The sequence below is a fragment of the Ostrinia furnacalis genome, unplaced genomic scaffold, assembly GCF_004193835.3.
Source record: "Ostrinia furnacalis isolate ACB-3 unplaced genomic scaffold, ASM419383v2 OfSCF7586, whole genome shotgun sequence".
NCBI lineage: Eukaryota > Metazoa > Arthropoda > Insecta > Lepidoptera > Crambidae > Ostrinia > Ostrinia furnacalis.
Window position 1 is genome coordinate 52,150 of NW_021137825.1, and position 12,883 is coordinate 65,032.

The following is a 12,883-nucleotide window of genomic DNA, read 5'->3' on the forward strand; positions in this document are numbered from 1 at the left end:
GGCACATAGTACGCAGAACTGACGGCCGATGGGTCAGCAAGGTTCTGGAATGGAGGCCGCGTACCGGAAGGCGCAGCGTGAGACGTCCACCTACAAGGTGGACTGACGACATCGTAAAGGTAGCAGGGAAGCGCTGGATGCAGGCTGCTACCAATCGATCAACGTGGAAAGCATTAGGGGAGGCCTATGTTCAGCAGTGGACGTCCTATGGTTGAAATGATGATGATGATGATGATCAAAATAATATGTCACAAGTCGCAACGAAACAAATAGAGATGCTTTTTAAATTTTAACAGATACCTAGGTATTTACATGAAAAATTTAATCCAATTATAAATATTGATTATCAAAGTCTATCAGAAAATCTGTAGAAACCTAATAGCTATCATGATTTTATTATTTTATAACAGTAGGTAGCTTTATGTAGATTAAAGAGCACAATAAAATAATATCAACATGTTGTGTTAAAATTATTTCCTTGTTTTATGTGTTTATGTTACAAATAACTTTGAATGAGCATTTTTTTACCCGACTGCGATAGGAGAACGAATAAAATATGTTTTTTGTCTTAGGAAACTAGCTTTCCGCCCGCGGCTTCGCCCGCTTGGAATTTTGTCTGTCACAAAAAATTTAATCGCGCGCGTCCCTGTGTCAAAAACCGGGAAATAAACTATCCCTAGGACATGGGACTCAAACTATCTCCATGCCAAATTTCATCAAAATCGGTTCAGTGGTTTAGGCGTGAAAGCGAGACAGACAGACAGACAGACAGAGTTACTTTCGCATTTATAATATTAGTATAGATGGCATGGTGAGCATCTCTGATCGTAGTTATCATGGTTTGCTTAATAAGTAAATACATTATGGAAAATGGGAATTTAAAACAAGATACATACGTCACAACAAATGAATAAATCAGTCTCCACTAAATATTTGCCCTCAAATATCAACAACATCTCCATTAATTTTACTAGATGGACTTTAGTACATGCGACCGCAAAATAAATTGATTTAGATTATTCAAAAAACCCTAAAAATTTGATAAACATATTGCACATAGATTAAAGATATGCAGCTGATATTTGTGGGCAGATATAGACTTTAATTGATGTTGGTGCCGTGTGCCGTGTGCGGTCAAGACCTACACCCGTATTCACAAACGATGCTTGCTTAAGTGAAGCAGCAAATCGAACGCACAGCGTTGAATAGAGCTCTGTAATTGGTTCGTGCGTCCACGCGCACTGTGAGACCTCATAGTAATGTTTGTGAATACGGGCGATAGAATGCGTTGTACCTATATGCCTATAATAATGCTTGTAAGTAATCAATCAGGCGTTCTGAAGATACACTACTCCAGCGGTTCCCGAAAGGTGGTCCGCGGAACCCTGGGGTTCCGTGGAAAGGCCGCAAGGGTTCCGTAAAAAATATTATCCCACGTTTCGTGACCGACGTTGTTCGCTCGCACCGACTTGTTTACGCACAAGGGAGGGGCAGGGCGTGCGGGCGGAGTAGTACGGGGGTTCCGCTAGGAAAAGTATAACCAATTAGGGTTCCTTGGCAAAAAAAAAATGGGAAACCCTGCACTACTCACTCACTCAGTATACAGGGTGATTTGGAATTAGAGCATAATATTGGTAAGGGTTTATACCTAGTACAGGTCATTTGCAAAATGTTTATACATAATATGTGGACACTTATAAGCAAAAGTGAACCATTATTGAAAATAAAAGAAGTTTATTAAGAGACAATAATCGCCTGGATTACCTTAGGACTAAATTTCAAAAGAAATTGGCAAATTCTTTCGACTTATTCGGCGTGGATATATGTAGAGATGGACCTTATGTAAAATGAATTCTTTACTAAGTAGCTATTACAGATGGCTCAGTGTTAACTGAATACATTGATAAGGAATTGCATACGATTACAGAATTGCAGAGATGACCTTTGTTGAAATATAGATTGTGCCATATGTTTTTTGTATTTATTTCTTTTCTTTTATGTTACATACTACATTAATTTAATAGCTTTACCTATGATCTGCTTTGTGATAAAAGCATGCATAGGTAAAGCAAACAAGCATGTGATATTGTATTCTGGCAAATAAATAAAGGCTTATTCCACTATTCCCCATTGACATCCCCAATTAACGCTAATTGGAGCTTATAATGGGGATAAATGAAGTAAAAAGTTCATTAATCCCCGTTATATTACTATTTTATTTTTAACGTTGAACGGGGAATAGTGAAATAAGCCCAAATAAATCATTGAATTTGAATTTGTTTTGTGTGATCACCATCATCACTATCACTACATTTATAAAACAAGTCGCTTTCCTGTCTGTCTGTCTCTATGTATATTTAGATCTTTAAAACTACGCAATGGATTTTGATGCGGTTTTTTAAATAGATAGAGTGATTCAAGAGGAAGGTTTTTAAGTTTAATACATACCTACGCGAAGCAGGGGCGGATCGCTAGTGTACAATGAAGTGTTCTATTATTTAAGATAAATATTCAGACGTTTGTTTAGTTGTCTATCCTAGATTACCAATATTTATCTACTATGATAAGATGTGATCAATGTAGGTACCTATTCTATTCATTATTTCAATCATCTTATCACCGCGAGCTGTCATATCACCATCGCTAAGAACTACGTTGGGTCCAAATGCGACGTACCTATAGGGTTGTCAAACATGTCCGGCTTTTTAAGGACTTGTCTGGCCAAATATTTTGTTATCCGGCCTGTCCAGCTTTTGTTAGGCTTTTTATGTGGCTGTCGCGCCAGTCGAAAGTTGAGGCACATAATAATATCGAGCACACATGGGCGTATCCTGATGTTGGGCTACCGATTCGAAGATGATGGTTGGTAGTCAGTCATGAGGTGTGATACTTACTACTTTTCCGGCTTTTAGGGTTAGATGTCCGGCCAAATTAAGCACCGAGTCCGGTTCTTGTGTTTTTGGGTATGGCAACCCTAGACGTACCTAATCTGTATTCCAGTAAGGACGCGTTACACTGGCGAGCTAAAATACAATTTTTTATTTACCTACACTAATCAATTGCTTAAAAATTATATGTGAAAGTTTGAGAGTATGGATGGATGGATTTGCACGTAAAAACATTTGAAGGAACAATGTTAAGCATCAAATAAGTTGGTCTTTTTGTGGCACACTGTAATCCATGCAGAAGCCGCGGGAAATATTTAGTTGTAACCACAAGAAATACGTAGAAATTTTGTGAAAAGTTATCAATTCAATCTTTCACGTGTTATTCAAACTTGTCAGCTTTTGTATACCAAATACAATTTATATGTAGGTAAAATTATATTGCTACTATGTATATTACTGTCGGCAACAGTGTTTAGTGTTAACTACCAATTGCCGGTCATCGTCTCGATCTATCGCAAAGAATCGCCATTTGATGATAACGAGAGCAAAAACGAAAATGGATAGTTAACACTATGGCCGATAGTGTGTGTGCTGTGACTGTTCCTCGCTATGTGGTCACAGCTTTATTTAATTAAAGTGGGGGCACTCGAACTAGATAACTTCGTCCATAAATATACTACGAGAATGATACACCTCCCATCAGTAGTAGAGAAAAACATGATGATGTCACACGCTCTAGTAATATTAGTTTTAGTAAATATAGCTATAAGCCAGTCTTGCTACTGGAACGATGGGTGTGCATATCAGCTGTTCTCTTCGAAAACACCATACGATACTGTGAGGGGAGACATTAGAGATTATCCAACACCGGCAAGTAAGTTCTTTATAAGTAGAAAAAATATGTAGCTTTCATTAAAATTTGGTTTAAAAAATAGTAAATTCGCAATTCAGAAGTATTTGCTAACAACCCTACTTTGGAGCCAAAAGACTTCGGCAAAAAGTTCGGTATTTTGTATAATATTGGATAGTTTGAATAAAGATTCAAAGATTATTTATACACCGAGATAATGTGGTACAATAAAATATGTGGTCTTAAATTAAAAAGAGGTGCAGCTTATCTCACCAGCGTAGCTGGCATGTGAATTTGTGCATAAAAAATCATTATTATAAATTACAATTACAATTATAATTATTATATAACTAATAGGAATCAAATTGGTTCTGCCATTATCGTCGTCTGACCATTTAAAGACACCTTGGTCGGGTAATTAAAAAAATATGTCTAAAGATCAAATCGTTTCACGAGTCTTTAATTTCTAAACTACTAATTCAAGTATTCAAGATTTTAATTTCATCATCATCATCATCATCATTTCAGCCATAGGACGTCCACTGCTGAACATAGGCCTCCCCCAATGCTTTCCATGTTGATAGATTGGTAGCGGCCTGCGTCCAGCGCTTCCCTGCTACCTTTACGATGTCGTCGTTTCTAATTTACTTTTAAATTATAAGTACATTAATATCTTGTACTTTGTTAAATAAAAACGGTTGTCATAATTAGAGGCACTAATTATAAATTATATTATACATAAGAAACTGATTCCTAAATTACAAGAACAACGGAAATTGTGTCTTTTTGTTTTTTTTATGATAAAAATGTTAAAATACATATTTTCAGCTCAGATATTTTCTTAAACCTCATAAGCATACGTAAATAATCTATATTAAATTCCACCAAAAAAAATTCTATGATTTTTTTTACTTTGTTTATTAGGGTATGTCATACCCCCACCTGGTACGGGACGTAACTTTTAGTCACCTGGTACACGGAGGGTTAATTTCATGAATATGATAGGCACAGGTACATAACTATTACAAATAATAATTGATATTATTGTGTATTGTTTTATTAGGGAAAATAATAAAAATATGATTATTTTTAACTCCATACTTTTTTTGTTCACTAAAAGTTTATTTTAAACGACTATTCGCCGAATGCCGAATAATACTAGCTATTATTCGGTATTCGACGAATATCAAAAAAATGTCGAGTAATGCCGAATACCGAATAATAGCGAGTATTCGCGGCAACTGTAATTAATATCCAAGTATTCGAGAATCCATGTTGATCGGTTGGTATTGGTAGTGGCCTGCGTCCAGCGTTTCCCTGCTACCTTTACGATGTCGTCGGTCCACCTTGTAGGTGGACGTCGTCCCACATCGATCAACATGGAAAGCGTTAGGGGAGGCCTATGTTTAGCAGTGGACGTCCTATGGCTGACATGATGATGATGATGATGATTCGAGAATCCAACCTATCTTTCCTTCAACAACCCTCTCTCTCTCGTCTAAACGTTGCAGACTGTGAAGCAGTTGCTCTCTGGTCGCTGAACCGGCACGGCAACAGGAATCCAGGTAACAGCGCGACTGCAAGCATGCGTGCCATCGCCCAACTGCAAGACGAAATTGTCAGCAGTCACTACGAGGGCAAAGGGCAGCTGTGTGCTCAGGTAAGTGGCTACAAACGTTGCAAACTGTAAAGCGGTTACTTTCTGGTCGCTGAACCGGCATGGCAAAAGGAAGCTGGATTGATAGCGTGACTGCAAGCATACGCACCATCGCCCAACTGCAAGAAGAAATTGTCAGCAGTCACTACGAGGGCAAGGGGCAGCTGTGTACTCAGGTATGTGGCTACAAACGTTGCAGATTGTGAAGGTGAAGGTTACTTTCTGGTCGCTCAACCGGCATGGTGATAAACCAGCACGGCAACAGGAAGCCGGGTTGACAGCGTGACTGCGAGCATGCGCGCCATCGCCCAACTGCAAGACGAAATTGTCAGCAGTCACTACGAGGGCAAGGGGCAGCTGTGTGCTCAGGTATGTGGCTACAAACGTTGCAAACTGTGAAGGTTACTTTCTGGTTGATAAACCGGCACGGCAACAGGAACCCGGGTTGACAGCGTGACTGAGACCAGGAGGAGTCGTTAGCAGCCACCACTAAAGCAAGAGACAGCTGCGTGCTCAGTTCTGTGGTAGGCGACAGGAACCCTGGCGTACGACCGGTGCTGTATAATACAGCAATTCCTCTCCATTGAGGCAGCTTATGGGGTTGTATTATGGCCGATTCAAAAATGGGGTTGCCTAATACTGAGCTGCGCTGGCAACCAGTCTATTTGAAGGCAGGCTGGCGTGATTTGCGTACTGTATTACTGTCAATACTGTCCTCCAGTCCCATATTTTATCCTATCGCATTTTTATCTATTCAAGATGTAATCTCTGTAGTTTTGTCTACGTTGCAGTGACTAAATAAACCCGTAGTTTTGCTGTACTTGATTTCAAAACGTTTTTTATACTAAACGTGATTCAATTGTGATTAGTTAGTAACACTTAGGCTGAGTTGCACCACCTAACTTTGACCGTAACTATAACGATAACCGGCGTATTTTGTATGGAGTTTGACAGATTTTTGACGTTTGTTAAAGTCAAAGTAAGATGGTGCAACTCAGCCTTAGGAGTTAATGTAACTGATGTAACTCAATCGGACAACTTAAGACTCGAAGGAATATAAAACAAGATTTATTCATTATCATTGTCTCTGTAGGACATCGAAGACATCAAGCGATGGAGGTGGAACGAGACTCTAGATGAGTCCGCCTCCTTCTTGACTGGAGTTGGGTATGAAGAGTTGTATGAGATCGGGAAGAGACTCCGAGAGAAGTATCCGCATCTGGCTGAAGGTACCGAGGACGACTATTACTTCAGAACCACGTATGAACAGAGGACGATCACCAGTGCTATGGCGTTTGTGCATGGTTGGACTGAAGGTAGCCAGATAAATCCTTCTGTTGATGGACCTTGGGAGCACGATGATGTCATCAGAGTAAGCATTAGTTCTTTCTAGTGACTTGATTGTCAATTTTTAGTTTCAAATATTTGCGTTTTCAATGTTTATTTAATTTTCCTTTCAGCCGTATGAAAACTGTGACCGATATCAGCAAGATGTGAAAGGTGGGCAGGCGGTTGTAGACCAATTGGAAGACTATTGCAACAACCCTGAATTTATAAATGTAAAGATCTCAATATTTTGTACTTATCGGATGGCAAAGATTGGAACTGTATAACATAGAACACATCTATTTCACAGGTCAAAAACAATGTCCAAACGCGTCTTGGTATTTCGACCCAGTTGTCTTCCGAAGACGTCCACTCGCTGTACGAGCTTTGTCGCTTCTACCGCTCTTGGGAGCCGAAGCTCAAGTCGCCCTGGTGTGCTGCCTTCAGTAACGAAGACTTGCTGGTTGTGGAGTACAGAGATGACGTCACTCACTACCATAGGAACGGCTATGGGTCTTGGGTGAGAGGAACTAACGGTTTGATTATAGCCACGATAGCCGAACGGTGAAGGGGTCGGAGTGGCCGATTCGAGATCCGAGGAACGCGGGTTCGAATCCCACCGCCGCTCGACTATTGTGGTGAGCCCACTCGTAACACAAGCTTATTTAGCTTAACACGAGGGGCTAATGCGACTATTAGTAATTTGTGCAATACAAATTGCTAATAATCTTAAAAAAAAGATTACTACTGCTGGGTTCATTCAATAAGTTATAAACTTTGAAACGTTTTATTTTCAAAAAGGTCACAGCTGAGTTTTACATCTTTGTTTTACGTTACATTAAATTACAATATTAAAATCATGCATGTAAACTAGAACATTGTGCAAAAAACTTTCTTTCTAGGTGAATGTGAACCTCGGCAAGCCAGTTCTGAAGGATCTCTATGAAAATTTCAAAGCTTCTTTGGAATCAGAAAATACTGCAAGACGATTGGTGGCTTACTTCTCCCATGACACCATGATCGAGATGGCGCTGTGTGCAATGGGGCTCTACGAAGACAACTTCGTACTTCAAGGGTCGGAGATAGACCCTGACCGGCTGTGGAGGACCAGTTTCATTGGGAGCCTCGCTGGGAACATCCTGGCTGTTTTGAATACGTAAATATATATTTTTACCTGCTAATCTATACTTAATATTTTAAATCTGAAGAGATTTGTTTGAACACGCTTATCTCAGAAACAAAGTACTGGGCCAATTTGTTTTTTTTTTGTGTTCGATAGCCCATTTTTGCCTTTTTCAGGCGATTAGACAGATCGATTCGTCTTGCGAAATTGATTAAGGGCCGATTTTTCAATCGTTGGATAACTTTTAACTGAAGAATAAGTTTGGTACATTGACAGCATGGAAAATATGACAAAATGACAAGTTTATTCTTCAGATAAAAATTATCCGACGATTGAAAAATCAGCCCTAAGATGGTGTAGATAACTCAGTTTCGAAAAAAATTTCAGATACGTCAGTTAGAGAGGCAAGCGACTAAACGGGAAATATTATTCGAACTATTTTCAAGCGTACGAAGTCGCGGGCGCAGCTGAATAATGAAATATTCACAAAAAATTACTTCAAATTTTAGACATTTATTTACTGTAGGTAAACGTGTAATTTTATTTATTTGTACCAAACTGCTAAACTAGATAAGAAGTGTATTTATTTAGTAATCGTAAAAGTAGGTACTTCTGAATAATCACTTTCATTGGATTTTGATGGTATCAATCAAAATAACATAGGTATCTGATAATTTTGTTCGGTGCAAATCGTTTAATTGAAATTGAAGATTACGATTATCTTTAATAAAATAAAAATAAATTAAACGATTTGCACTAAAGATTATTATAGATATCTTAAACGATTTGCACCGAAAAAGCATTGCAGCATGAAAGATAATGCTCAATTAGAGTTTTACTTTATTATTCACTAGCGGCCGCCCGCGACTTCATACGCGTGGATCCCGTTTTAGGCCTCAGCCTCGAACTTAGCGGGCAGCGGGGCGGGAGCGGCGGCGGCGCTGGAGCGGGGCGGGCAACGCAGACCCGTTCTCGAAACAAGCGGGCAGCTCGCGCGGCGCTTTAGCGGCGAAGTGTTGTGTTCGGGGTTGTGTTGTCGAGATATTTGTTTTTATTCGCAAACGAAATGTCTGAACAACGGCGACAATTTTATTTCGATTCAAATTTATTCCTAACGCTCGATTTATTGTGGGCAAAAGAAGGAGTGCGCTGCCCGCTCGTTGCCCGCTCCCTCGCCGCTGCCCGCTCGTTGCCCGCTGCCGCCCCGCTGCCGCGCCGCTGTTTTCGAGAACCGGTCTATTTGATTTTACGCATAAGATCCTGCCGCTCCCGCGCCGCCGCCGCCGCCGCCCCGCTGCCCGCTAAGTTCGAGGCTGAGGCCTAACCCTCTTAGAGGTGGAGTTTCGTAAAATCCGTTCTTAGTGAGCACTTACGTTCTAAAAGGAACCCCCAAGCAAAGTTTGAGACTCCTAGCACTTGCAGTTTCTGAGATTTCGTGATGAGCGAGTCAGTCAATTAGTGACTTTTCGCTTTTATAATATAGTTAATTTATTGGCCACTTACTTTAAGGGCTTTTTAGTTAAATTACTGTTTTTTTACAGTTGCAACGAAACAGACGGCCAGAACTACCGAGTCCAGATCTTCTTCAATGAAAAAGTGACTGACCTCTGTCCTCTAGAAGGCTGTACGTGGGAGGAGTTCGACGCTTACTTCCAGAGGTATACCGCAGCCAACTTGGACTTCTGCAGTATGGACTACACGGGCCCAGAAGTACTCTGAAGACTTGGATGATGACAAAGTTTATCTTTAGTATGTTTAAAGGTTCGGCCAAACCAACGCGATCACACGCGATCAGCCGGCGTGCAGCGATGGCGATCAATGCATTTAAGTCTGGTCACCATAGCTGCACGCCGGCTGATCGCATGTGATCGCGTTGGTTTGGTCGAACCTTAAGATAGGGCCACCTTGAAGAATAGAACGAACGAATTCTATTGAAGAGAGCGTATTTACACCTTGAAGGCCGGCAACGCACCTATAACGCCCCCGGGACTACGGTCTATGGGCGCTGGTAATCACTTACCATCAGGTGATCCGTCTGCTCATTTGCCTCTTGTCCCATAAAAAAAGTATTAATAAGTTTGGTCTTTATTTAAATAATACAGTATTTATAATTTAAAAAGTGAATTAAATTAAGTATTAGAAGTTATTATTTTGAATACAGTAATATCGAAGTAGATGAATTAATTAATGGCTACTTTAAGACTGAAAAAATACAAAATCCGGACACACTGTATTAATATCGTCAACCGCATTATGTATAAGTGTTACCTCCAATAATGGTGATTTAGCGAGAGCCAAAAAATAAAATTACACACACTAAAATGTTGTAACATTTTGTTTCATTCCGATTGTTTAAGCGTTTTAAGTGTAACACTTCTATGTCAATAAAGAATTTATTTTTTTATTTAAATAATATGTAAATCATCTAAACAACGTGCTCTTTTTGATTTCCTGAAATTTTAGGAGTATATTCTATGAATAAAAATGAGTTATTTTAAAATCATGACGTGTTCCTATGATTGAAGTAATTAATATTACTGTAAGTTGTACGTGGTTGTACATTATAACTCAATGGTTCCTAAACGCACATTTTCGAAGATATTATCAATCTTAATAGAGATTTGTCCAAAATTGTAACCCAGCTATCTAGTCATTTTGTACATTACCTACATAATATTCATTGATAAGTATGTAAATTATTCAATAATGTGATATTGATATTTTAACACGGTTATCTAACTATAGCGAATTAATTACTTTGTATGAAAAGATAAGTCGAAATAAAATTATAATAAAAAAATACTTTTTTAAAAACAAGCTTTATCCTGAAATGCAGTTGTACTAAAACGAAAAAAATAATTGTATGCTTGGTTCAAAGAATTTCAAAAGCTTGTATCGCGCATGGAATTTATTCCTCTTTTTTTTCTGTTTGCGCTACAAGCTTTCAAAATTCTTTGAACCAAGCATACAATTATTTTTTTCGTTTTAGTACAACTGCATTTCAGGATAAAGCTTGTTTTTAAAAAAGTATTTTTTTATTATAATTTTATTTTACACTTTTTAGTTGTATCTCAATCTCTAGGTCATTATTAAGCACCAAAGTGCTCGAGAAGTCGAATCCAACGAGCCCAAACTCGATAAGATTCCGCCGTTTCGTTTAGGAGTTCCCATGGCCACCTCCTGACTCCATCATCAGGACCCTGGACATCATCTAGCACCCATTCTTTTTTCATTGTACGTCAATGACATCCCCAAATATCCGAATACGGATTTAGCCCTCTTTGCGGACGACACCGCACTCTACAAGTCCGGACGTAATCGGAATTACGTCATCTTGGCGCTCCAACGCGCAGTCACACAATTAGGCGAATGGTTCAGAAAGTGGCGTATCGAGGTAAATCCCGAAAAAAGTGCAGCAATGTACTTTTCTAGGGCTTTGTCTGCGAAACGTCCTCCGGTTCGCACTCGTCCTAATGTCCCCACCCATCTCACCTTATTTGACCAAACTATTCCTTGAAGAGTGAGGCCAAGTACTTAGGTGTCACCCTCGACCAGAGATTATCGTTCGCTCCGCACCTCAGACGCGTCTTGAGCCGTTGCGAACCACTACACCCACCGACTCTACCACCTAGTTGGAAGGAAAAGTAAATTGTCACTTAGAAATAAGTTGACAATTTACAAAACCTGCATCCGTCCAGTGTTGACTTACGCCAGTCCGGTGTTTGCTCACACTTCCTGCACAGACCTTAAGAAATTCCAGACCCTCCAAAACAAATTCTTACGCCGAGCCGCGGATGCCCCGTGGTTCGTGCGTAACACGAATCTCCATTGAGATTTCGAGATCCCATCGATTGATCACTTTATGAAAGAAGCCTCTCGCCGCTACTTTGATAAAGCGATCAACCACAAGAACCCTCTTATCGTTAGCGCCGCCACGTACACACCACAGAAAGATGTCGCTGCCCAATACCGACGACCTAGGCATGTCCTAGACGACCCGGACGATCCTATTACCGAATTTCTGAACACGTCAGACATCACTGCCTTAAGCACGCCAACTACTCCACAACACAGTAGCTCGTTACACCGTACTCGCCGGCGAGTACGAGGCCCTGCATTTCATTTCGGACGGTACAGACATGTACCGGGCCGGTTCTCCCCAATCCGTCCCCCGGACACGGCCTGAGCCGAGGTCCGAGCCTAGCGTGGCGCCCTCAGGCTGCGTCCGTAGTCCCCCTCGATCGGGCCCACTAGAGTGAGCCCACCGTAGGCTGGACTTTGGTCCAACACCGCGGTGGGCAACCCTCTAGTTGGGTTCGCCACTGATCGGGCGCCTTATGCGCTCGATACGGCCCGATCGCGAACGTCGGTATGCGCACCGACGATCGCCAAACGGCTAGAGTACCTTCTGTACTCGGCAATCTGCCCGGTGAAGCTGGAAAAGCTCGTCAAGCTACCAGCGCGCGTCCCTTAAAAAAAATCATCTAGCACTAAACTGCTCGAAAAGAAAGATCCAACGAACCCAAACTCGATGACTTTCTGCCGTTTCGTTTAGGAGTTCCTATGGCCACCTCCCTAATCCATCATCAGGACCCTGGACATCATCTAGCACTAAACTGCTCGAAAAGACAAAGCCAACGAACCCAAACTCGATGAGTTTCTGCCGTTTCGTTTAGGAGTTCCTATGGCCACCTCCCTAATTCATCATCAGGACCCTGGACATCATCTAGTACTAAACTGCTCGAAAAGACAAATCCAACGAACCCAAACTCGATGCGATTCCGCCGTTTCGCTTAGGAGTTCCTATGACCACCTCCTGACTCCATCATCAGGACCCTGGACATCATATAGCACTAAACTGCTCGAAAAGAAAAATCCAACGAACCCAAACTCGATGAGTTTCTGCCGTTTCGTTTAGGAGTTCCTATGGTCACCTCCCTAATCCATCATCAGGACCCTGGACATCATCTAGCACTAAACTGCTCTAAAAGACAAATCCAACGATCCCAAACTCGATGCGATTCAGCCGTTTCGTTTAG

General features: G+C 40.8%; 1 protein-coding gene across 1 annotated transcript; it reads left to right on the forward strand.

The window, feature by feature from the left end:
• The first annotated feature begins 3,611 nt into the window (after positions 1–3,611).
• On the forward strand, positions 3,612–9,603 carry LOC114365395 (multiple inositol polyphosphate phosphatase 1-like). Its single transcript, XM_028321950.1, has 7 exons — positions 3,612–3,762; positions 5,250–5,398; positions 6,489–6,767; positions 6,856–6,954; positions 7,032–7,241; positions 7,624–7,877; positions 9,386–9,603. Exons 1-7 carry the CDS (start codon positions 3,612–3,614, stop codon positions 9,561–9,563), a joined length of 1,320 nt encoding a protein of 439 aa, XP_028177751.1. The 3' UTR covers positions 9,564–9,603.
• The last annotated feature ends 3,280 nt before the right edge of the window (positions 9,604–12,883 follow it).

Coding starts and splice junctions, on each gene's coding strand:
- LOC114365395 (XM_028321950.1), top strand. CDS start 3,612: ATGTCACACGCTCTAGTAATATTAGTTTTAGTAAATATAGCTATAAGC. Junction 5,399..6,488: donor AAGGGCAGCTGTGTGCTCAG/GTAAGTGGCTAC, acceptor TTGTCTCTGTAG/GACATCGAAGACATCAAGCG. Junction 7,878..9,385: donor ATCCTGGCTGTTTTGAATAC/GTAAATATATAT, acceptor GTTTTTTTACAG/TTGCAACGAAACAGACGGCC.